The sequence below is a fragment of the Hyperolius riggenbachi genome, chromosome 6, assembly GCF_040937935.1.
Source record: "Hyperolius riggenbachi isolate aHypRig1 chromosome 6, aHypRig1.pri, whole genome shotgun sequence".
Classification (NCBI taxonomy): domain Eukaryota; kingdom Metazoa; phylum Chordata; class Amphibia; order Anura; family Hyperoliidae; genus Hyperolius; species Hyperolius riggenbachi.
In genome coordinates, this window is record NC_090651.1 from 100,987,174 (window position 1) to 101,014,039 (window position 26,866).

At 46.2% G+C, this 26,866-nt stretch overlaps 1 protein-coding gene across 4 annotated transcripts in view; it reads left to right on the forward strand.

The window, feature by feature from the left end:
- Positions 1 to 25,364, forward strand: part of LOC137521024 (uncharacterized) — a 177,483-nt gene extending 152,119 nt beyond the window's left edge. For 3 of the 4 annotated variants that reach the window (XM_068239736.1, XM_068239739.1, XM_068239738.1), the window contains 4 exons: positions 3,609 to 3,674; positions 8,451 to 8,492; positions 24,326 to 24,550; positions 25,151 to 25,364. In XM_068239736.1, coding sequence (XP_068095837.1) covers positions 3,609 to 3,674; positions 8,451 to 8,492; positions 24,326 to 24,526 — 309 coding nt within the window. In that variant the 3' untranslated portion in view covers positions 24,527 to 24,550; positions 25,151 to 25,364. Of the gene's footprint in view, positions 1 to 3,608; positions 3,675 to 8,450; positions 8,494 to 24,325; positions 24,551 to 25,150 lie in introns of all 4 variants that reach the window. The other variant, XM_068239737.1, reaches the window with a different exon arrangement.
- Positions 25,365 to 26,866: the final 1,502 nt, after the last annotated feature.

Consider the following 26,866-nt stretch of genomic DNA (forward strand, 5'->3'; position numbering starts at 1 on the left):
CATGTGCAGAACATTGCTCTGCTGTACCTGAACACTGTCACATACAAAGCACACTGCATTGCTGCACCTGCACACAAGTGACATGATGATGCAGAACATTGCTCTACTGTACTGCCACACAGATATCTGCAGTAGAGGCCGGCATTGGGTGGGGTATCCGAAATGCGGGTCGGGTTCGGGTACCCATTTTGATTCTAATCGAGTTGTGAGTTGGGCTGTGGTAGCGGCCTGTGGGTGTGGGTTGGGTCGCAGGTAGTAAGTTTGTGTATAAAAATAGGTTTCACTTACTTTACAGCCTCCAAATAAGACTAACAATGTATATTTGATAATAAAATGGAAAATTCGGTCGCGGGTCGGGTTGCGGGTATGGTGGCCTGTGTGTCGGGTTGGGTGCGGGTACCAGATTCACCAGAAAGCGGGTTGCGGGTTGCAGTCACCTGCAAAACACGTCATGTGCAGAACATTTCTACAGAACACCTGCACCTGGAGTTACCTGCAAAGCATTGTACATTGCACCTGGACATAAAGAACTCTAAATAACATGACTCTGCCATACCCGGACAGACATTTGCAAGGAAATGCCACTCAGCACTTGAAAGCACTTCATTCTACACAGACCTGTCCTGAACACACAATCTGCAGAGCTGTACCGTGGTGCAGCAGCAGCACCTAGACCAGGGCCGGATTTGTACTTTTTACGGCCCAAGGCCACTATCACCAGCCATCCCCTGACAAAAAGCAAGTCCCCCACCACATACACACACTTTTATTGGTCCCACTAACCAATGTATTTAAAGATGCTTGTTGTTAATTATGCAATTTTACTAAGCGCTCAACCTTCCGATTGATTGGATTGGACAGTGTTGATGGTGCCAATCAACTACAGTCAATTTGTCAATTGATCCAAGTCAATTGATTTGTCAGTCCAAGTTTTTATTCTTCTTCAGGGAGGTCACTCTCTCTGTGCCTGTGCACTGGGGTTTCTCTGACTCTTCAGCTAACACTGAGCCACTTATGATGTGAAGTAATGAACTCCCCCTTCCCCCATCACAGCTCTGACAGGTTTGTGGTGGATGGAGGGTGGAGTCAGACTTGAAGAGTGGCTGGCGGTGATGGTGAGTGACTGCTCAGGTCACAGACAGTAAGCTTCCCTTGTTTGTTGCCCTTACTCCACTGAGTCCCAGTTACTTGCTTGACTGATAAAATTCACATGTTTGGCAGCTTCCCACCCCTTGCTTCCTGGAGCTCTAGGCCATGGCCTTTGTGGCTTTGCCTAAAATTCGGCCATGCTGCAAAACACCAGTAAAGTCACAGAAAAGAGGAACTTTACATGTACACAATATATACTTACTATCTATACTAAGCAAGGACACACGTCCACTACAGCATTACCTTTGCTCCCTGGAGGCCATCATCTTGTTGACTGACGTCTTGCCAACACAGCTTGCCACTAGGGGCAGAGTGCTCCTAAAACCTCCTTCCACTAGTAACCAGAGGCATACAGCATTTATCTATGCTGCCATCTACTGTTGTCTCCAGCAAAATGGCTGCTGACTGAGATATGCGTGCATACTGTAACTTGCCATTCCTCTGCATCGGGGCATCGTGGGGAATGCCACAACAGACAGGTCTATGCCTTCTAACCTGGGACAGTCCTGGCAAATTTGGAACAGTTGGGATGCATGAGTGAGTCTGAGTAGTTACATGTGCTCCTCAACATGCCATTTAGTAACTTGCTGCCAGATGCTCCTCAGATAAGGAGACAAATAACTCCCCTGGCAGTAGCCTCATCACTAAGGCTAATGGCTCATACACACGGGGCACAACTGTTGCAACAAACACGTGGCACGCGCATGTTGCGGCGGCAGGTCCCCCGTGTGTATGAGGCGCGCGCCACGAACCGTCGCCAGTCAGAGCTGTCGCCAGGCGATTGACGTGGCCAATCGCCGGCAACAGCTGTCGCCGCAACTTCGCCAGTCCTCCGTCCTGCGTGTGTATGCGGACTAGCGACAGAAACCCATACTCCATGTATGGAGCTTCCGGCGGGGGGGAGGAACCTTCGGCGACCGCTTCCGCCATATCTCTGTCCCTCTGTGCATCGTGTGTACGGCTGCTGCACAGAGGGACCTGGCGACGAACTGTCGCTGCTTTTTTTTTTTTTGTCTCTTGTGAGACATTTGTTTGTGCATTGTGTGTAGATCAGGATTGCATGCAACCAGGAAAGAGTTGTCACAGTAACATGACAAGCCTGAGATATTTCCTTAGAAAACTGTTTTTTCAAGGCAGACAAGGGGCTTGATTCAAAAAGCCGTGCTAACTGTTAGCACGCTGGTGAAAAGCCCATTATCACGCCTAAACTCAGTTTAGGCGTGATAAAATAAACTCGCGCAAACCTTTACGCTCGTAAAGTTTACGCGCGCAACACCATTAAACCCTATGCGACATTTCGCGCGCACCGGACTTCAAAACTTTGCGCGCAAAACTTTGCGTGCAAGTTTTTCCCTCAAAGCGGTGCTAACCTACTTAGTGCAATGCTTATCACGCCCAAAAGTCTTTAGGCGTGCTAACTAGGTTGGCACCGCTTTGTGAATCAAGCCCAAGGTGTGTACACTCCTTCAGTGTGTGTCACCCGTTGGGAACAAACTTCTTGATCCTGTTGGGGAAGATGGGGGCATACAAACATGTCCCTTATTCATAGCCAAGTGACACATTCGGTTGCTAATTGGAAAGAAGGAAGGAAAATGGTTCAGGCAGTTTACAATGTCAGGTGCTACAGGGCAGCCAATTAAGCATTTTTACCACACAGGCCAACATCCCCCCATCCATAAAAGAAACAAACCTGTCAGCCCTTTTATAGGAGAGCTGTGCTGCTGATTTAGAGACAGATTGATGACAGTTTTTTATGTTATCCAGTGCAATGTAGCTGCTTCCATATGTGTTCTGCTCCTTGTAGTACACCAGCTAGGGACCCCAAAAGTCTTTTAAACTTTTTCAGGAGGGATGATCCTGCTGTAATTTTTTTGTTGTTGTTTGTGGTGTGGTGTGTAGCTCGCCTATAGTATACCATCCATGCAATGTATTATGTGGCTGTGTCACTGTGACATCCAGTCACTGCTACAATAAAGTGATTGACTACACCGGACTTTAAAAATTGTACTGTCACCTGACATGTCTCACAAAGGATTTACATAACATCACTGTCTTTGTAGTACAGTGTTATGCCCAGCCCCACACTGTGCAAACAGCCTATTTTGTGACTCCCCTCACCAGATATTGGGCCAGATTCATCAAGCTGCGCTTCCTTAGTCACGTAAGGAAGGCACGCTCCTAACATGGCTGCTATGTAAGGCGTGCATACTACAGCAAATTAACTGCACTGCTTTAGCAGCGCAGCCTAATGAATCAGGCCCATTGTCACACAAAGCGTTTCACATCTTTCACACATACTTACTAAGCTATCAGATAATATATTAAGAAATCTCCTCAGAAAGTAGTAGACCTTCAATGACATGTACTACTGTATAAATTTATGGCAATAAATCGAGTGAGATTTTAGTTTTACAAAAAGCATTCTGAGAGTAAACAGTAATGCCGTGTCTCTTTTTCAGGGCCTTAATCTTCCAATTTTAGATGGTATCAACACAATCGCTCTGGGCATAGTGAATAACCTTCTGGTAAATTCTTACTACTGTCTTTATTATTGCATGCATTGTCACTTAACCTTTCTTTTTTTATATTGTCTTCTTAATTCATAGGTTCCATAAAGGGCTTCGGATGCAAATCAAAAAATCTAATTTGTAACCTGGGGCTTCTTTCAGCCCCGAGCAGCAGTCTCAGTCCCTTGCTGCAGCCCTGGTCCTCTTCGGGGTCCCCGCTGGCCACCTGCAAGGTTGGCGACCCGCTGGCAGGGTCGACTCTTCTGCACCAGATGTGGTAGGTGTGCAGACATGCAAAAGAGCTGACCCCGCCGGCGGGTCACCATAATTGCAGGCGGCCAGCGGGGATACTGAAGAGGAAAGGAGCTGCGGGGAGGGACTGAGACTGCTTCTTGGGGCTGGAAGAACCCCCAGGTGAGTACAAATTAGATTTTGTTTAATTTGCATCGGAAGTTTTTTAACCATGTTAAGATTTAGTAATAAAAGTTTATTCAGGCAGGGACTAGTCCTAGGCCAGCAGGTGGGTAGGTGATCCACTCCAGATATTCTGCTGATGTTGCTCCATCTGGGTCTGCTGAAAACAGTTACTCCTGCACTTGTGTTGCTGCTCCCCAATAACACCAGCTAATATACTGGAAAAACTTAGCTTTTTGGATAACTTAACCGTAGCTGATTGTTTCTTGCAAACTTTCAGGGATCATCACACAGGAATTCATCAGCCACAACGAAACCACTCAGGCAGATAACTTTGCTTTCCTAACATGCCATGGCGCTGCACACTGTGATCAGCAAAGTAGGAGGAAGGGCATGTTCCAGTGAAAGCTATAGGTAAGGGGGTGGGCAGAGCAGGACCGGCCCTAGACTTGTTGCCGCCTGAGTCGGACCCCCCCTCCCTCACCTGGGTCCCCCGATCTGCGCTCCCCTCTAGCTGTAATAGGAAGCTGCCGATGCCCAATAGTAAGAGGCACGGGCGGGGAGGACTCACCTTATCCGCGTTCCAGCGTGCGCTCCACTGACGTCACTTCCTGCATCGCCGCCCACTGTAATGTAAGTGCACGGCGATACAGGAAGTGACGTCAGTGGAGTGCACGCTGGAACGCGGATAAGGTGAGTCCTCCCCGCCCATGCCTCTTACGATTGAGCATCGGCTGCTTCCTATTACAGCTGGAGGGGAGCGCAGATCGGGGGACCCAGGCGAGGCCCAATACCGCTAGGCCCAATACCCCCGTCCTGCCCGCTACCCCTCCGGCTCGGCGGCCGCCCCCCCCCCCCCCCCCCGCACCCACGGACGGGCGGGTGCCGCCTCTAGAAGTTTTCCGCCTGAGGCAAACGTTTCACCCCGCCTCATGAGTGGGCCGGCCCTGGGGCAGAGAGTATTAGACACATAAGGAGCACTATAAAGGGGGAGCTACAAAGGAGACATTATACTGGAGGCACTATACAAGAGGCATTACTCAAAAGGACAATACAGGAGACTCTACAGAGGATCCTATGCACAAAGTCACACTATACAGGAGGATGTACTGTATACCAAAGGCACTAAATAGGGGAAATTATATAGAAAGCACAATGCAGTGAGCACTGAGTAGAAACAAAATAAAGAGGGCACTCTATTGCTGACACTACAATGGTATACAATTTAGGGGATGCTATACAAAAAGCACTATAGAGAAGGGTCATTATAGAAGTCAGTATACAGATGAATCTTAACAGCAGTATACATGGGGCAGTATATAGTGGTGATCGTAATCAGTAAAATTACGATTTCAGAAAATGTTGCGTAAATTTTCGCAATTACGCCTATACGTAATTACGATTTCCTAACTAAATTGATTTCATAGTCATTCATAATTTTGCATAAAAATTTGCTTAATTATTGTAAAATTTCGCGTAATTTTGTGCCGACTTTGGAGGTAATAGCAAAGCATACATGCTATTGACACCAAAATTGCTACCTATTTTAAAGGAAATGGTGGGTATAAGGGGAAAAAAAGAATTTTCCAAAAAGACCGTATAGTTTTTGTGAAAATCGATTTTAAATATGCAAAGAAAAAATGGTTTTTAAACTGAAAAATGACAGTTTAAAAACATTTTTTCTTTGCGTTTTTAAAATCGATTTTCTCAAATACTACAATGTCTTTTGAAAAATTATTTTTTTGCCTTGTACCTAATATACTCCTTAACATATTTTGGTAGCAATAGCATGTATGGTGGCTTTGCTATTAACCGCTAAATTCGGCACAAAAGTTCGAGAAATAGCGCAAAAAATTACGCAAAATTATGAAATACTACTATTACATATGAAATCAATTACGATTTTGCCTGAAATTTCACATTACAATTACGATGCGTAAATGCGAATTTCGATGCGAAATGTCGCATATGTGAAATTTCATCCCACCGCTGGCAGTAAATAGGAGCTAATACAATACAGGAGGCATTATATAAAATAGGGGGCTCTTAGAAAAGTTTACTATACAGTCTATACAGGGAGAATATACATGGGTCACTACAAGAGGACCTATATAGGAAGGACTATGGAGTTGCCTTATGCTGAGCATAATATACAGGGGGTGCTCACAGGAGGGAGCAGGCAAGCACCAATGAAATGCGTTGTCCGTGCTTGAATAAACTATTCTTCAGGAGAGGTAAGACCAACACTGCCTTTCCTTTTTAGACTTTTTTTTTTTTTTAATACAAATTTTATAGATGTTGGATGCCTCTGCCACTTGTTTTTGTTGGGAGGTAGTAGTTTTTTAGCTGTTAACCTGATAAACTTTTATGGGGATGGTTACTTTCCCACAGGTTCTGAGGGTGGCAGTTTTGTAGCCCATCATTGTGAGCAGAGGTGCAATTGCCAATCATGGGCCCCCAGCAAAATTTTAATCGGGCCCCTCCATGTTCACACGCTTTCCCTTTGTAACGATTGGGGAATATTTCCGTGGCCAGCGCTCAGGATGTGCGCTGATACTACGGAAATCCTCCACAAACGTCTGAATAACAGAATCCAGCTTTGGTGCAATGCACCTGTAGAGGGGAATTCTCACCAGCAGATGGAGCTGTAGAGTGCAGAGGAACACAGCCTCCGCACTGCCACAGATGCCAGATGGGAATTGTACAAGTTGAAGCAATGCAGGGCAAGATAGCCCTTAGAGAGAGAGAGAGAGAGCACAGGGACAGAATGTATGTGTGTCCACCAATCTAGTCGCCACCCGGCGACGGCGAACACACAACAGCGGAAACCAAGTGGGAACGCAAGAGAGGCGACCGCCAACAGCGACACAAGACCGAGTAAGATAGAACACAAGTGTAGCAAGAAAGACACAGCAAATAACAATGATCAGAACGCCAAGGAAAATAACAAACGCACTCGCTAAGCACGGTCACCGCACGAAAAGCCCAACAGCGACAAAGCACGCTAATGGCGCGGTCTCTGCATGAAAAGCGCAACAGAGACAAAACACGCCAACCCTAACTAACCAATGTAACACGAAAATGAAAAGAGAACGCGAACGCTTGCTAAACGGTTACCTCACCGAGCCTACAGCAAGCGTTTGTTCCAGACAAGACAGACAGAAGGAGTAACCAGTAGCAACCACAGCTCTGGCCTACACTCCCAGACAGAGTACAGAAGGAACCACCGCCACTACCGCTAGGGCGAATGGGATCCAGACAGACAAACAGATAGAGTAACCAGTAGCAACCGCTGCTCTGGCTTGCACCCCTAAGACAGAATACAGAAGGAACCACCGCCACTACCGCCAGGGCGAATGCAATCCAAACAGACAGAATGATTTCCTGTCGACCGCCGCTGGCGACAAGACAATCGCAACAGATAGACAGTACAAGGCAAAACAGATAATACAACCTGACTACGCTAGAAGGAATGCAAGGAGCACTCCCAAAGGGAAACTACTCTAAGCTAGCAATAATAGTCTACTATGAGCAGAGGGCTGAGACCTCCAGGCAAGTTAGCAGGAACAAACCGTCATGACCAGCAAGGGATTCTGGGAGAAAATGGTATTTATACTGCAAGCCATCAAAGGAAGCAGCTAAGCAATTTGCATGCCAAGTGGATGCAAATTCCTCACCAGAACAGCAGGTCAGCAAGTTGCAGAGTGAAGACAAGTCTCCTTTCCAGGGACCTGCAACGCTCAGAACTACAAAAAGGTCAAAAAGCTGTCTGCCTGTGCATACAGCAGAGCAGATCATTACACCCTTGCCTTGGTGACCCTCACACCCTGGGGGCCCATCTCACTAGGGTCATAAAACAAGTGTGGCCATCATAATCTTCACACCCATAACACAAAACACCTGATCTGTAGGAGGGACCCCTTTATTGGAACAAGGGAAGGTTAGTAGTTGGGGCCCCCTCACAGCTCTGGGCCCCCCTGCAGTTGCAGGGGCTGCTCCCCTGTAGTTACGCCCCTAATTGTGAGTATAATAACTTATTAGAATGACACCATCATTCAGCGATATCGCACCATTGGGCTCCTGGCCTCTCTTTTTTCTTAGATGATCCCTCCTGGGGTTTCAGTAACCACCAGGAATTATCTTCATACGCTTAATTTACAATATTAATATGTGAGTTAATATACAGGAGACACTATAAATTGTGTTAGCATATTGCCCGCATTAGCCAGCCACTTCCCACATTGGCCAGCAAGATCACGATGTGGACAACTCCATATTGGACTGGTAGCATCGCTAACACTGGCCATAGACTGGTGGTGACACGTTTATGTACAGGAGAAACAGTACAACTTATGTTTGTGTCTAAATCTTCTTTTACAGGACAGCGTTACTGGTGTCATTAAAGGCGTTGCATGTCTTGTGGTAAGATGTCAGCTGCTTCTTTATTTCTTCATCTTCCCAGGTGTAATACTGCTAGCGCACACAAGCTTCTGATATCAGTTTACTTTCAGTTTACATGAAGATTACCATAAATTCATATCCTAGCTATACCGGTAAATGGAAAATAGAGATCAAATTAAACAGAACTGACCTTGAATGTAAAGCCAAGTTGTTAAGCTTGGAGGTGTATTCTCCACAGTCAGCATGCAACACATAAGCTGACGTGAAGGAGGTACACACACCAGCACAAGGAATCAGGATATCCCCAGTTTAGTGGAGGAGAGGACTGACTCCAATAGGAGATTGTGGTGCACAGAGCCGGTGCAGATCCGAACAGCCACAAACAATACTTTCGTGATAACGTCTCAGCGCAAAGTAGCGCTGAGCGCATAAACCAGGACTGAGGAGATCAGGACAGGTAGACAGAATGAACGCTTGCTTAACTAGCCACTACTTAGTGACAGCAAGCGTCCACAACAAGACATACTGGAATGAGGCAGCCAATGTGTTGCAGCGATGGCGTGCCTCACAAAGACAGGACAGGATAGTCAGGAAATAGGAAGATCAAGATAGATGAATGTAACACAGACAAATATACAATAAGCATGTTTTCCTAGCGTATTACAATTACAGCTATCAATAAAACTATTTGTAACGTCTGACTAACATATGTATATATCGGCAATAAACTGATATATGACATAAGCAGGAACACTGACTAGGACTGGAGCAATACAGGGAACAGGACTCAGAAGGATTCGCTATCTCTACGCAGAGATGAACGCAATCCACAAACAGAACCAGGAGCAGGATACTAACTCAGCACGGGTGATCACGATACGCGCAAACTACCAAAACGTGCTGGAAGGCTGACCAACTGAACACATGATATAAACAGTTCGTGTACGTATATATCAGCGACACTGATGTATCAACGTAACACGAATACAAGGAAAATAACAAAAACGTGCAAGTATGCGTATATATTGGCGATGAACCAATATATGACACAAGACAAGCAGAGTAACAACTTCTAGAACAAGAGCAGAACTAGGAGGACTCGCTGACCCCTTCGCAGGAGTCAGCGCAGTCCACACAGACTAGGAATGAGGTGAGGCACGAGCAGAGTAACAGACAGAATCTGAGACTATGGTAGCCCATGGAACATTGCAGGAAGCAGTTCTTTATACTGAGGTCATCCAATGGGAGCAGACCTGCAGATTCCCACACAAGTGAATGGTAATTAATCACAGGCTGACAGCAGGAAAAGGCAGACAATGATATGCAGCCTGCAGAAAAGGGATTGCCACTCCATTGCAGCAGACAATGTTTGTTTACACAAAAGCATATTAAACTGTCATTAACTTCAGAGCGACTGCAGATGGAATCAGCAACTAGTTTAAGTGCAAACCAAACTATGCAAGCAAATGCATGTAATGACATCAGAACTGCTTGGGTTGCAATACCACTGCAGCCAGCAGTAAACGCTGCAGAAGCGATCATAACAGTACCCCCCCCTTAAACGCGGCCTCTAGACGCCTATAAAAACTGACATATTTCTCCTTAACCAGCCTGGCGGTATGGACGAGCTCAGCTCGTCCATCACCGCCGGAGGCTGCCGCTCAGGCCCTGCTGGGCCGATTTGCTTCAAATAAAGAGCAGCACACGCAGCCGGCACTTTGCCAGCCGCGTGTGCTGCCTGATCGCCGCCGCTCTGCGGCGATCCGCCGCGAGCAGCGGCGAAAGAGGGTCCCCCCAGCCGCCTGAGCCCAGCGTAGCCGGAACAAAAAGTTCCGGCCAGCGCTAAGGGCTGGATCGGAGGCGGCTGACGTCAGGACGTCGGCTGACGTCGATGACGTCACTCCGCTCGTCGCTATGGCGACGATCTAAGCAAAGCAAGGAAGGCCGCTCATTGCGGCCTTCCTTGTTTATTCTGGGCGCCGGAGGCGATCGGAAGAACGCCTCCGGAGCGCCCTCTAGTGGGCTTTCATGCAGCCAACTTTCAGTTGGCTGCATGAAATAGTTTTTTTTTTTATTAAAAAAAAACCCTCCCGCAGCCTCCCTGGCGATCTTATCAGAACGCCAGGGTGGTTAACCACCCAAACCAAAAAATCAGAAGTGGAAAATCCAGCAAACTGATCTGACTGATAATTCATGAAGGTCGGAACAGCCCGACAAAACCAAATTCCTTAATCAGTTTCACCAAAACTAGACCAATTGGAACCAGAACCTACCGAACCATGCCCGTCAGCACTACAAGCCTCAGTGTGACACCCATCAGAACCACGACTTCCAGAAAAAAGCCCCCAGAAACCCTCTGAGCAATACCCACCGCCTTCCAGGGACTGTCCAAAAACGCCAAAGCCTTTGCAATGCCCACCGGAACTGTCCCTACCAACACAAAACCCACTGTTGAACCAGTCCAAGGCACCAGGACAAGTTTCCTCAGAGATCTCCCAGAACACCTGGAAGCTCCAAAGAGATCCCCACAGGTCAGAACGCCCCTTAGGCTCACATGTAGAACTATCAAGAACCCCTATGGAACCCAGGGCAACTCTAGAGTCAGGGTCACAAGGACAAACATCAAGATCAGGGCTTTTAGGGACCAGAACCATCTCCGGGCATGCAGGCCAACCGGCAACATCAGAACATGTCTCCACTAGGGAAGCATGTGAGCACGCTAACACAGACACACTTGGGCACTCTGGTATACGAAACACATCTGGGCACACCGGCACAAGAGAAACCTCTGGGCATGTCAAGGAACTGCGAACCTCAAAGTCAGTCAAGACAGGACCGAAACTAGGACTGGGCAAAAAAAATCATCATGACTAGACTTCACAGTTACTGGATTCTCACTAAAAACTGCAGGATCAGACTTAGATGTCGCTGATTCTAGCAAGGTTATTAACAACTCATATTCAGGGGCATTTACAAGACAGGACAAATCTGATGTATGCACCGAACTAGACAGGGTTCCCATAGCTTCTTCTGGACTAGACAGAGACTCATCAAATACACTGGATTGGAGCTCATGAAGGGCTGCAAAACAAGTCAGTATTGCAGCAATCCCCACTGAACTAAGCAAAACTGAGGAACTCACCGGACAGGAAGGGGACTCTGGAACTTCTGCCACACCGGCCAGAAAACCAGAATTTTCCAGGATACAGGGCTGAGTTTCAGAAACACTCATTAACCCGGACTGAAATTCTGAGATTTCTATTATTTTTTTCCAGCGAGTCAGAATTATCCATGTTACAGGGCAATACTTCTGAAACATTCAGAGGACAGGGCTGAAGTTCCCTGACTACTGTGATATCAGAGAGGGACTCAACATCTTTAGCTAAATCAGACTGTGTACAGGGCAAGGTATCAAAAACGCTTGCTGACAAAGACAATGTTTCAATAGCTTCTGCTTCACTGGGCAGAGATTCATCAAGTTTTATTAGAGCAGACTGTAATTCCAAAACAGCTGCTAAACAAGTGAATACTACTGCAACACCCACTGAAGTAAGCAGTGCCTCAGACTCCTCTACTAGAGAATCTGAAGTATCCAAAGTACTGGGTGAAGCATAAGACTCTGCGACCACAGCTTCACTGGACAGGATCACTGAACAGGCCATATCGCAGGGCAAAACCATGGAAGCACCTGCTGGACAGCATAATGATTCTGTGACCTGAGCTTCATTGGAAAGATCTACTGCACAATTCATGGTACAGGGCAAATTTACTGGAACATTTTCTGAACAAGGTAATAATTCTACGATTTCAGGTTCACATAGCAGATGCTCTGAGCTATTCACGAAACTAGAGCGAGGTGTAGAGACAGGAAGATCAAGACACAATGTTTGTGCATCTGAATCACTATTCAATTGTAAAATTGGGAAATTCAGATGCTGGGGTTCTGAGGTTTCTAGACAGGATTGCTGGGACTCAGAAACTAATGTAGTGCATATATTGGCATCTGCTGGATCAGACAGGAGCTGAACTTTATTAACACAGGTAAATTCTACAGAAGTGTTTGCAGAGGCAGGCAAAGATTTTCTAATGTCTGTTTCACTGAACAAAGACTCATGAGTACTGGCTAGGCTGGACTCAGAAGTCAGCAGGACCTCTGGGTCCTCTGCTGAGAAATTTGTGCAGGGCAAGGTTAAAGTAATTTCTGTCTTACTGGGAAGTAACACTGAGTTATCCATGGTACAGGGTGGAATTACAGGAACTTCAATTTCACACAAAAGGAGCTCTGAATCACTCGCTGAATCAGCCAAAGGTGCTGAAGCAGGCGAGTCCTCAGGAACTGAGGAAGTGGAACAATCTCCAATTGACAGTGTGTCTTCCCTGGTATCAACTGATTGAATCGCATAAAAATCGTCCAAAATCATTCTCCACACATCGATCAATGGAGCCACAAAGTCATACCCACACACACCAGTCTTTATTAGGTTATAAGCCGACTTAATGCATGCATTCAATACTAATTCACTTTTTGCACTGTAAAATTGACAAAATGAACTTGCATCTTTCTTCCATTCATAGACCAGGGCTTCCATCTCTCCTTTCTCAAATGGAGGATCCCATGCATATTTAACAGCTGAGCATTCAGGCTGATCACAGTTTGCAAATGTGTTTGTGGCAGAAACATACATTGGGTTATTAAGCAGGCGATTGGCCGATTTCTTATTCCTAAGGATCTCCAATACCTGTAGCAAGTGTTGAACTGTAGTGTATGCAAATTTCCCTTGCTGCACGAATAAATTGATCTGTTCAATACTCTGTAATATATCTTCATAATCATATTCAGATAATTCATTTAAACAAGAACTCTTATTTTCCCTGGCTAGCAATGAAAGTTCATTAGTAGTTTCATAGGTCCATTTGACTCCCCTGAATGGTGACTGAATTTCATTATCTGCTAATGGCGGAGTCTCATTACAGATCTGATGCGCAGTCTTAAGGGCAACGACTCCGCTGATTGTAACGCTTTTCTTTTGGAGCGCTTACGTTTGGCTTTAGACCCTGCTGCCTTAGGTGATTTATTCAAAGCAGAAGAAAAGTTATCAAAACAATTATCTGCTTGCTGATTATTTTTGTAAGCAGTAGAAGGAGCAGCTGATTGACAAGCTGCCAGGAGCTCATCAAAAGGGCTAGGCAAATCGGTTTTGCACAGCCAGTTATGGATCACAAACGCTAGAAATTCCAGCGGTCTCTCTTTCAAATTGGTATGATCCAAGACATCGTAGGCCCACTGAAACAATCTTCCCTTAAACAAAACATAAACTAGCTGGGGGGGCCCACGTTGAAACAGGAGTAGCCTGGAGCTCGGGATTGGCTAGGAACCTGGTACATTCAGAAAAAAACTCATTTTCTGTTTCAGAATTAAGTTTCTCAAATTTCTTAAAGGAACAGGAACCATAACAAACAGTGTCATTTTTTTCTGGAAACCCCCCCACAATGGGGATTGGTAATGGGGCTACCATAATGTTAAGCTTGGAGGTGTATTCTCCACAGTCAGCATGCAACACATAAGCTGACGTGAAGGAGGTACACACACCAGCACAAGGAATCAGGATATCCCCAGTTTAGTGGAGGAGAGGACTGACTCCAATAGGAGATTGTGGTGCACAGAGCCGGTGCAGATCCGAACAGCCACAAACAATACTTTCGTGATAACGTCTCAGCGCAAAGTAGCGCTGAGCGCATAACCAGGACTGAGGAGATCAGGACAGGTAGACAGAATGAACGCTTGCTTAACTAGCCACTACTTAGTGAAAGCAAGCGTCCACAACAAGACAGACTGGAATGAGGCAGCCAATGCGTTGCAGCGATGGCGTTCCTCACAAAGACAGGACAGGATAGTCAGGAAATAGGAAGATCAAGATAGATGAATGTAACACAGACAAATATACAATAAGTATGTTTTCCTAGTGTATTACAATTACAGCTATCAATAAAACTATTTGTAACGTCTGACTAACATATGTATATATCGGCAATAAACCGATATATGACATAAGCAGGAACACTGACTAGGACTGGAGCAATACAGGGAACAGGACTCAGAAGGATTCGCTATCTCTACGCAGAGATGAACGCAATCCACAAACAGAACCAGGAGCAGGATACTAACTCAGCACGGGTGATCACGATACGCGCAAACTACCAAAACGTGCTGGAAGGCTGACTAACTGAACACAGGATATAAACAGTTCGTGTACGTATATATCAGCGACACTGATGTATCAACGTAACACGAATACAAGGAAAATAACAAAAACGTGCAAGTATGCGTATATATTGGCGATGAACCAATATATGACACAAGACAAGCAGGGTAACAACTTCTAGAACAAGAGCAGAACTAGGAGGACTCGCTGACCCCTTCGCGGGAGTCAGCGCAGTCCACACGGACTAGGAACGAGGTGGGGTACGAGCAGAGTAACAGACAGAATCTGAGACTATGGTAGCCCATCAAGCATTGCAGGAAGCAGTTCTTTATACTGAGGTCATCCAATGGGAGCAGACCTGCAGATTCCCACACAAGTGAATGGTAATTAATCACAGGCTGACAGCAGGAAAAGGCAGACAATGATATGCAGCCTGCAGGAAAGGGATTGCCACTCCATTGCAGCAGACAATGTTTGTTTACACAAAAGCATATTAAACTGTCATTAACTTCAGAGCGACTGCAGATGGAATCAGCAACTAGTTTAAGTGCAAACCAAACTATGCAAGCAAATGCATGTAATGACATCAGAACTGCTTGGGTTGCAATACCACTGCAGCCAGCAGTAAACGCTGCAGAAGCGATCGTAACACAAGTACATGTTTTTAAACTATTTTCACTTGTAACAAATGTGAGCTATTGTTTGGGAGTTTAGTTTAGGAACGAGGCTGTCTAGAAACACCTCTCAATTGCCAGCTGAGACACCTGTTCTGAGCTGCTCATTAAAGCAAACTTGTGTGTAATACCATGATCAAACTAATAACACTGCCAGATTACAGGTACCTTGTGGTGAGTACATATTGCTGCAACATGAGTTGTATTGGGCGAAAGATGATGCTGATAGTTACAATATTGGTAATGTAATATTACCAATATTTTACTATAAACTGACCTGGGCTCACACTAACCCACCCTCCTAATGCCCAATACTTATATCCCCTAATAATACACAACACTAACATCCCTTTCTAATTCCCAAAACTTATATCCCCTCCAAATGCACAACTCTAACATCCCCTTCTATTGCCTGGCACTAACATTCATTCCTAATGCCCAACACTTATGTCCCCTCCTAATGCACAATACTACCATCCCCTTCTAATGTCCAACACTCACATCCCCACCTAATGCCTAACATTAATATCCCTCCTAATGCCCAACACTAACATTCCCTCCTAATGCCCAAAACTTATATCCCCTCCTAATTAGAGTTGGGCCGAACGGTTCGCCTGCGAACGGTTCCATGCGAACTTCCGTGGTTCGCGTTCGCGTCCCACAGGCGAACCTTTGCGGAAGTTCGGTTCGCCCCATAATGCACATGGAGGGTCAACTTTGACCCTCTACATCACAGTCAGCAGGCCCAGTGTAGCCAATTAGGCTACACTAGCCCCTGGAGCCACTCCCCCCCTTATATAAGGCAGGCAGCGGCGGCCATTACGGTCACTCGTGTGCTGCCTGCGTTAGTGAGAGTAGGGCGAGCTGCTGCAGACTGTCTCTCAGGGAAAGATTAGTTAGGCTTAACTTGTTCCTGTCTGGCTGCATACCTGTTCTGTGAACCCACCACTGCATACCTGTGCTGTGAACCCACCACTGCATACCTGTGCTGTGAACCCACCACTGCATACCTGTGCTGTGAACCCACCACTGCATACCTGTGCTGTGAACCCACCACTGCATACCTGTGCTGTGAACCCACCACTGCATACCTGTTCAGTGAACCTGCCACTGCATACCTGTTCTGTTCAGTGGACCCACCACTGTATACCTGTTCATTGAACCCACCACTGCATACCTGTGCTGTGAACCCACCACTGCATACCTGTTCTGTGAACCCACCACTGTATACCTGTTCAGTGAACCCGCCACTGCATACCTGTTCTGTTCAGTGGACCCGCCACTGTATACCTGTTCAGTGAACCTGCCACTGCATACCTGTTGTGTTCAGTGAACCTGCCACTGCATACCTGTTCTGTGAACCCGCCACTGTATACCTGTTCTGTTTAGTGAACCCGCCACTATATACCTGTTCTGTTTAGTGAACCCGCCACTGCATACCTGTTCTGTTCAGTGGACCCGCCACTGTATACCTGTTCAGTGAACCCGCCACTGCATACCTGCTGTGTTCACTGAACCTGCCACTGCATACCTGTTCTGTGAACCCGCCACTGTATACCTGTTCTGTTTAGTGAACCCGCCACTGTATACCTGTTCTGTTTAGTGAACCCGCCACTGCATACTGTTCTGTTCAGTGGACCCGCCACTGTATACCTGTTCAGTGAACCCGCCACTGCATACCTGTTGTGTTCAGTGAACCTGCCACTGCATACCTGTTCTGTGAACCCGCCACTGTATACCTGTTTTGTTTAGTGAACCCGCCACTGTATACCTGTTCTGTTTAGTGAACCCGCCACTGCATACCTGTTCTGTTCAGTGGACCCGCCGTGGTCAGACCAAATTTGATCAGCTGGACAGTCACTGTTCTGTCATTCAGCTACATCAGCCAGGCGACCATATGGGCTGTAAAGCCACCAAAACCTGCACTCTCGCCATGGTGCGCACCAGTCCAGCACGGCCGTCACTACACAAACAGCTGTTTGCGCTGCGTTACACGGTGAGTTTGGTGTGTCAGTGTGAAGCAGTACCTTAATTACACTACCTGATTGATGTATACACATGCAAGATGTTTGAAAGCACTTTAGGCCTGTCATTTAGCATTCAATGTGATTTCTGCCCTTAAAACGCTGCTTTGCGTCAAATCCTGATTTTTCCCGGGGACTTTTGGCGTGTATCCCACTCCGCCATGCCCCCCTCCAGGTGTTAGACCCCTTGAAACATCTTTTCCATCACTTTTGTGGCCAGCATAATTATTTTTTTTTTTCAAAGTTCGCATCCCCATTGAAGTCTATTGCGGTTCGCGAACTTTAACGTGAACCGAACCTTCCGCGGAAGTTCGCGAACCAGGTTCGCGAACCTAAAATCGGAGGTTCGGCCCAACTCTACTCCTAATGCACAACTCTAGCATCCCCTTCTAATGTCTAATTCTAACATTCCCTTCTAATGCCCAAAACTTATATTCCCTCCTAACGCACAACACTAACATGCTCTTCTGATGCCTAATACTAACATCCCCTTTTAATTCCCAAAACGTATATCCCCTCCTAATGCACAACACTAACATCCCCTTCTAATGTCTGGCACTAACAGTCCCTCCTAATGCCCAAAACTTACATCCCCTCCTAATGCCCAAAACTTACATCCCTCCTAATGCCCAACACTAACAACCCCTCCAAATGCATAATACTAACATCCCCTCCTAATGCCCTACACTAACATTCCCTCCTAATGCCTAACACTATGCCCCTCCTAATGCCTAACACTAATGTCCCCTTCTAATGCCCAACACTAAACCTCCCTCCTAATGCCCAACACTAACATCCCCTCCTAATGCCTAACACTAATATCCTCTTCTAATGCCAAACACTAGGATCCATCTGAAAATGGCACCTGCGAATAATGGCGCACGGTGTTGCCGCTAATCCGTTTGTCGCTTATTGCTATTTAAGGTTAAAGCCTTATCGTTATTTAGCTCTGTTTATTTTATTGAAAATTAGCGTTTACACACAGAACCCTCTCTGTACCTATCCATAACCCATAGATCCCCCTGGTAGTGCCTAACCCTAACCACCACCCCGGTGGTGCCTAACCCTAAGACCCCCCTGGTGGTGCCTAACCCTAAACACCACCCTGGTGGTGCCTAACCCTAAGACCCCCTGGTGGTTCCTAACCCTAACCACCCCCTGGTGGTGCCTATCCCTAACCACCCCCCTGGTGGTGCCTAACCCTAACCACCCCCTGGTGGTTCCTAACCCTAACCACCCCCCTGGAGGTGCCTAACCCTAAGCACCCCCCTGGTGGTGCGTAACCCTAAGACAGGGGTGCCCATTAGGTAGATCGCAATCTGCTGGTAGATTGCAAAGGCCTTCTTGGTAGATCCCAACACCACTACATTTTCCATACTGTATTTACAAGTGTGCTCCTAAAATTGTACATAGGTAGATCACTTTGACTTGCTAATTTTTAAAAGTAGCTCACAAGCCGAAAAAGTGTGGGCACCTCTGCCCTAAGACCTCCCTGCCCTGGTGGTGCCTAACCCTAAATCTCCCCTGGTGGTGCCTAACCCTAAATCTCCCCTGGTGGTGCCTAACCCTAAATATCCCCTGGTGGTGCCTAACCCTAACCTTGACAGTGTTACATTAAATCCAGTCACCATTTTGCAGTTAAATAACATCTGTAGTTTGGCTTATGTAGGCGCTATTGATAAATAACGTTACTGTGTGCCGGTTTTCTTATTTTTTCTCTGTGCGCCATTATTATGCAGTACTAACGATAAATAGCGATATATTATTTTAATGACAGCGCTCCTCTTCTTATGACTTGCCACCTGTAAAATTAAACAAACTGCACATAGTGTATTACTGTTATAATAGCAACGTATCTTAAACACCCAAAGCGCCAAAGTGCTCCACTTGTGCTCCACTGCAGGTGCAAAAATCCACGAAATCCCCTTAAGAATTACACGCTCACCAGATCCACACCACCTCAAATCAGAATCAGAATCAGAAACTTTATTTCGCCAAGCACGACTGGGTCGTGCCCGGAATTGGGCTTGGCACGTACAGGGTACTGATACACGGTATACAGTAGTTACAGATAGAGGACATGCAGTAGTAACAGAACATTATACAGAAAAAAAAAAAAAAAAAAAACAGAACATTATAGAACATGTATGCAGAGGGAGACAATGGCATAAGTCACAATACAATAAAAAAACAACCAAAAAAAAAAAGTACGCTTGAGCTATGTGCAAAGTGCCTCAGTGCGTCTTGGTATTATGGGGTGGGGATAGGCATTTCCATGGCGAGAGTTCAGGAGGTTGACAGCAGAGGGAAAGAAATCCAGGTGGGTCTAGAGCTCAGGTATATCAGCCAACGACTCAGTGATAGTTGAATTCCATAGGTTTTAATCCAATGCCTTCGGAGCACACGATTCCGCCGGTCCTCTCCGGAGTCCGCTGGCAGCCCCGCACCCCCGGCCGGGAACCACGAACACACTCAGGGCCACCAGCGGGATGAGGAATCGCAGACACGGAGCCACGGCCCGCAGCCCGCGAGAGACCCGCCCGGACCCCGCACCGAGCACGCACACCAGCACCCCGAACAGCTCCGCCCCCTGCCGGACCAAAGCGTGGGAGTCCAGCAGTGCACCGCACAGCAGCCAGCTGAAGAAAGATCCTGACAGACGGTGCGAACGTCGTGGATTTTTGCAACTGCAGTGGAGCACAAGTGGAGCACTTTGGCACTTTGGGTGTTTAAGATACGTTGCTATTATAACAGTAATACACTATGTGCAGTTTGTTTAATTTTACAGGTGGCACATCATAAGAAGAGGAGCGCTGTCTCATTAAAATAATATAGACATTTATACGTGGACTTGATAGATAGCGAAAACTCTAAGTTTATATATAGATATGTGGTTCTGATTTAGTGGACGCAGTTTAGCAATAATTTAAGATAAATAGCGATAAGCGTATCTTTTTAATGTGGCACGAATTCAGCCATGCTCACCAGGCAAAATCCTTACAGCAATAACAGGGGCTATAGTGCATCTTTAGGACATTTGGGCCTTGATTCACCAACCGGTGCTAAGACGGTTAGTTTTCCTTATCACTTAGTGGGCACAAACTACAGCGCAAGGTAGTTTGTGCCCACATATCACGCACTGTGCTGCTCACAGCGCGTGCAGCGTAATGCGCTGATCTTTGTACACGGTGCGACGATAACGTCGCACCCGCTATATTGTATATGATGCGACCTTAAGTTCGGCGCATTGCGCTGCGTGCGCTGTGCGCGGTGCAGTGCGCGATGTAGCTTTGTGCATCTTTTAGTGTACACAAAGCTACTTAAGGGGCACTAAGTCCAGATAAGGCCTTGGATTCATAGGCCAAGCCCTGCAGCCGACTGTTTGACAGTATAGTGTCAGAGTCACAGTAGTCAAAAGATGCTGATGCTGATCCTTAAAGCGGTATTGTCACCATAAAAATCAAATTTCAACAGCAACTGGTCTGAGTGTATTAAGTGATAAAGATACTAATCCTGCATTCAAAACTTGCAAAACTTTTTCTGCTGTTATGGTTTGTAGTTATCACATACATTAGGAGCACTGGCCCTAGTGCCAAACAGTGCCAAAGAGTTGAATGCTGGGAGTTTTTTTTAATCTATAATATATTCCTCCTCTTCCATTTATTTCCCTATCTAGCTGCTTATCAGAAACACCCTCTGATTAGTTGTGTTTACAAGCAAGGCTGAGGTGACTCAGTGATTGGATGTGTAAACAAAAAAAGACAGTGAAGTTGCTAGTATACACCTCAGTGGGAATGTCTGAAGACTCTGGGAGGAGGGCAGCTAATGAATACACAACGAGCAAGAGAAGGGAGAGGGGAAAACAAGAGTCAGGGAGGATATGATGTCAACATTAGCTTGGCAAAATGGCCACTGACTAGAAAGGATTTTGTGCTTTTCCTTTATGCAAAGAAGGGATCAGCCGGCACCATCCAGTATAAATGCTCTTTATTCTTCCATAATCATAACAGCCATAATTGCAACGTTTCAGAGTGTCACCTCCTTTCTCAAGCTAAGCTGTATGATGAATATATCTAACTACAACTCTCACTCACTATTTATCCTAAACATGGTAGAGTATTAGCCAATAGCGCTGCTCAACAGCTCTCTCCCAATCACAGCAGTCCGTGCTCTAGCCGGACCTGATGGGGAACTGCGCTTGCTATCTACCTATTGGTCGCCACATGAAGGTTACCACCTCCTCTCCTTTTCAAATATACTGGTCGGACGCATGCGTACAAACGGCTGCCTGAGCATGCGTACTGCCGTCGGTCCGCCCACTGCGGACCTGATGGGGAACTGTACGACATGACGCGTATGGAGGACGCGTGTACGCGTCGCATCCGCCCACACAGGCCAGCCACCAATGACGAGGGAGCTGGCATATAGCCACCCCCCCCAGGCATCAGGATGTAAACAAAGGTTTGCAACGCATGCGGCCGATCAGCCAAAGTTAAACATCCATAACAATAAAAAAATAAAAATAAGCACAGGAGAACTGCAGGGGACAGGGAGGTGATCATGGAGGAATATTACCACACATATTAAATATAAGTATAAATCCAATATAAAGAGAGGCAGCGTCCACCTGCGTGAACGCGCAAAAACCGCGCATACACGCGTGTGAACACCCCTCACCCAGAACTAGCCAAAGTCAAAGGAAACTTAATCGCCAACAGGCGACACCAGCAAGAACAATATATTGAGTAACCTAAATGGTTCAACAAAAAAAAGGGGGGGGGGAGGAAAAAGAAAAAAAGGTGGGAAATTTAGCAATGTGCACAAACGGCACTACATAACTAAATAAACGGGGTCAGATCTAGTTCCCGATTAAGGCCACGAGGTTCCATTGTATCTAGTCTTTTTATCCATACTGCCTCCCGCCAAAGTAATTTTTTAATATGGTCACCTCCCCTTCTAGGGGTCGGGACCTGTTCAATTGTCATGTACCTAAGCTGGCTAACATTGTGTCTGGCTAATGAAAAATGATATGGCACGGCCTGATCGACCAAGTTCTCACGTATGGCGTGTTTATGTGACGATAATCGTACCTTATTTTTCTGCGTTGTCTGACCTATATATAGCAATCCACACGGGCACTTTAAAGCATATACTACAAACATGGAGTCACATGTGTGACATCCCTGGATTTTAAATTTAGTGCCCCTGTGTGGGTGAATGATTTCATCACCCCTGATCACCGAGCTACAGTGAACACAATTCATGCAGGGGAATGTTCCCTTACGTGAGAGTCTTGGTCCACCACCCGCGCCCTCTCTATCTGCATGGACTAGCCGGTCCTTAAGATTAGGAGCCCGGCGATACGAAAAGATTGGCGGATTGACAAAATGTTGTACATAAGGAAAACTATCTGCCAAGAGATGCCAGTGCTTCCTAATAATTTTATTAACATGATCACTGACTGTGGAATATGTGGATACAAAAGGTAATCTATCCTGTTGCTGTCTATTCTTTCTCTGTCGGCTGGTGTCGCCCGTTGACCTTTCACGTGCCATCTGTACTACCTCGATTGGATAACCCCGCTGTCTAAACTTAGTTTGCATCTCATCAAGTCTCCTATTCTGAACCTCCTGATCCTCCACAATGGAACGGACCCTCTGGAATTGACTAATCGGCACCGACCTCTTCGTAGCCCACGGATGGAAACTCCCATAGTGCAATAGGGAGTTCACATCCGTGGGCTTGACAAAGAGGTCAGTAACCAAACGGCTTGATGTGCGCCCCAGAACTCAAGGGCATATTTGGGTAATATTGCGCCTATGGAAAACACTGAAATTCCCCCAGACAGAGCCCCCTTCCAATCTAAAAACGGCATACTTTTTCATGTACATGTGTAATGGTTGCTTGTGTTTTTTTAGCTCAGGATATCGCTGAAGTTACTTTTTTGGAAATATCTCCTCTTATTCCCTGTCTATCCTTTTCTGACACTAAGCCAAGTCCGCCCTACATACATAAATTACCGTATTTTCTGCCGTATAAGACACACTTTTTCTCCCCCAAAAATGGGGAGAAAAAGTCCCTGCGTCTTATATGGCAAAGGCAAGGAATCCCCGACTTACGAACACCCGCCGATATGAACCGTGACCCGCTGCCACGTCGAGGATTCCCTGCCTGTGCCTCTGCTCCCCCTGCATGCCTCTTCTATGACCCCCTCTAATCTGTTGGCCCCCATGATTGCAGCATCTCCTCCTGTGTCACTCCTGTGTGCCACTGCTCCCCCTGCAATGCCTCCGCCATCCCCCTCTAATGTCCTGGCCCCCCTTCTTGCCTGTAGCGGCACCGGCTTACCTGATACATGCCGCCGTGAAGACTGCGGATACCCGGCTTCCCTATACACGCTTCCTCTTGCGCGTGGCTACAGATGACAGGATCAGTACAAGCCGCGTATATTTTTTTTCCCTGGTTTTTGCCTTCTAAACCTAGGTGCGTCTTATATTCCGGAGCGTCTTATACGACGGTAAATACGATAAGTAGCCATGTTCTCCAGATAACAGAATCTGATCTGAGGTCTGAGTGACAGCAAGGCATCGGGGCAGGCATGGTGGTGCAGCACAGGGGTAGGCATATTGGTGCAGCACAGGGGCAGGCATGGCGCCCATGGTGTCGTGGTGCGCATGGCACAAGCCATGCCTGCACCCCTCTAGATATGCCTCTGCCGGAACTGTCATAGTCTGTGCAACTAGTCCTGGTACTGTCAGAGAACTCTGTTACTAGAAGTAATGTAGTTTTCACCAATAAAGTTGTCTAGTAAATAACAGTGATGAGTGATGTTAGGAGGCCCTGGACAATCATACTGTACACACTCTCTGGCCTCAGTCTCAATTTATAGTAGAACATTTTATCAGCTTCTTTTTAACACAAACATTTCATAGATGTTTTCTTTTACTTTTAAGGGTGCCACTCTTGATGCTGTTAGTGATCTTGCTGAAGGTCTTCTTGGAGGTCCTGATGGTCTTCTTACAGGTGTTCTTGGAAGTGTTGGTGCTGATGGTAGTGCTAGTGTTGACAGTGCTGGCACTAATGCTGCTGCTTCTGGTGGTGTTAGTGCTGGTGGTGATGATAAAGATGGCGTTCTCAGTGCTCTTCTTCGTTAACTGGGGAAAAAAATGTATTCTGAGGTAAGCAAAATGTTTCTATGAAAAATGCAAACAGTAGGGTATTGCTTTTAAAATCTGTGCCATGTTTTTCTTTATTTTGTAAGTCACTACAATGATCATTGCAGAGATTAGTCTTGTACTTGTCGGCTGTCGCTGTATTTTGCTTGTCTCTCTGCACATCTCTACAGGAGATCCCAGTCTAGAAACACTCAGAAATCTCTATGGTTTGACATGTAGCGTATTAAAGAGGAATTCCAGTGAAAATAATTATGTATAAATGATTTAATCAGTGTTAGCCCATTGAAAAATCTTTCCTTTCCCTGATTTACATGCTGACATTTTTACTGCTGGCCGGTGATGTCAGTGGAAGGAGAAACTGCCTGTAAACATCTCTTATTTCCCACAATGCAACAAGGCTCCCACAGTGTGATGTCAGGACCTTGGCGGACATTACACTGTGGGAGGAGTTTTACCACAATATCATCCATACGGAGCCCCCTGATGATCTGTTTGAGAAAAGGAGTAGATTTCCCGTAGAAAATGGGGTATCGTCTATTGATTGGGATGAACTTCAATTCTTGGTTATGGTTTCTCTGTAAGTGTGCCTCTTTTCTCTTTCAGGAACCGGACTGATTCCGTTACTCCTGAATGGAACAGCATAGCAAAAATCCAAGAAAATCCAATAATTTGTCTGCTTTTTTTCCCTTTAAATCAACATTGTCAATAATCAGTACTCTAATCAACTCGCTTCAACAAATTCATGATTGACCTCGTATCAACCTGATTTATCTCTGTTTCTTTACTGGCTGATTTATCAATAAATTCATTGAATCAAGCTGTGTGTTAGTCTGTTCTTTTTTTCATTTTGGTGATTAATCTAGCTGGTAGCATGAAGGATATAAAGCATTGCAGTGCTGCACGAAGGACATTGCATCTTCATGCAGGAAATAAATAAAAAAATAGAAACCATATTTTGCATTGAAGTCAATGGCACTGCAACAATCTATTTAGTCTATTAATTCTCAGTGCCGGCCACCTCGGCACAGGGTGAAGGTGAAAAATGTCTCACGCTGCTCCTGCACAAACTCTGGGCCTGTGCTGATTGCTATTCCCCCCTCATCGTTCTTGCGCGCAAATGGCCTCGATCGGGGGATCGCTGGACTTTGAAGTACGTGGACTGCATTTCACGTGCTAACTGTTTAGCACTCCTATGCTAACAGTTAGCATGGGTTTGTGCATCAAGCCTCAGGTGTCAAAATCAGGCACTCAGCGCTGGCACCGAAACGATCGGCTCAGCACTGCGCTGAAATCAGCTGGTTCGCCGCTGCCCCATCTATTTGCATCATCAGCCACCACTGCCGCTGCCTAGTGTTGGGCGAACAGTGTTCGCCACTGTTCGGGTTCTGCAGAACATCACCCTGTTCGGGTGATGTTCGGGTTCGACCGAACACCTGATGGTGTTCGGCCAAACTGTTCGGCCATATGGCCGAACTAAGAGCGCATGGCCGAACGTTACCCGAACGTTCGGCTAGCGCTGTGATTGGCCGAACGGGTCACGTGTAGTGTTGGGCGATAGGGATGCTCATTCGGATTCCGCGGAAATGCAATTTCCGAAATTCCGATCGGAAATTGCATTTCCGCATCGAAATCCGGAAATCGGTAATGCAAGTGCCGTAGGCGGATTTCCGCCGGAAATCGCGGAAATTTCCGCCGGAAATCGCGGAAAATCCACCCGACTTTAACATCGATTTTCTCAAAAACTATAAGGTCTTTTTGAAAACTTTTTTTTGCATCGTGTTCACAAGATTCGGTTTAATAAACGCTGAAAATTTGGTGTTTCTAGGACTTAAGGGGGATTTTCTATTAACCGCTAAAGTAGGCAGATTTTTACTGTAATGTAAAATGCAGAAAATCTGCTACTGCCAATTTTCTGCATTTTACATTACAGTAAAAATCTGCCGACTTTAACAGTTAATAGCAAAGCCCCCGTAAGTCCTAGAAACACCAAATTTTCAGGGTTTATTAAACAGAACCTTCTGAGCAAGATGCAAAAAAAAGTTTTCAAAAAGACCTTATAGTTTTTGAGAAAATCGATGTTAAAGTTGGGCGGAATTTCCGCGATTTCCGGCGGAAATTCCGCCTTGGAATGCGGAAATTGGTAGCGGAAAGCGGAATCGGTAATCGGTACATGACGGAATGCGGAATTTCCGCGGAATCGGAATTTGGCATTCCGACCATCCCTATTGGGCGAACATCTAGATGTTCGGGTTCGGGCCGAACATGGCCGAACTCCGAACATAATGGAAGTCAATGGGGACCCGAACTTTCGTGCTTTGT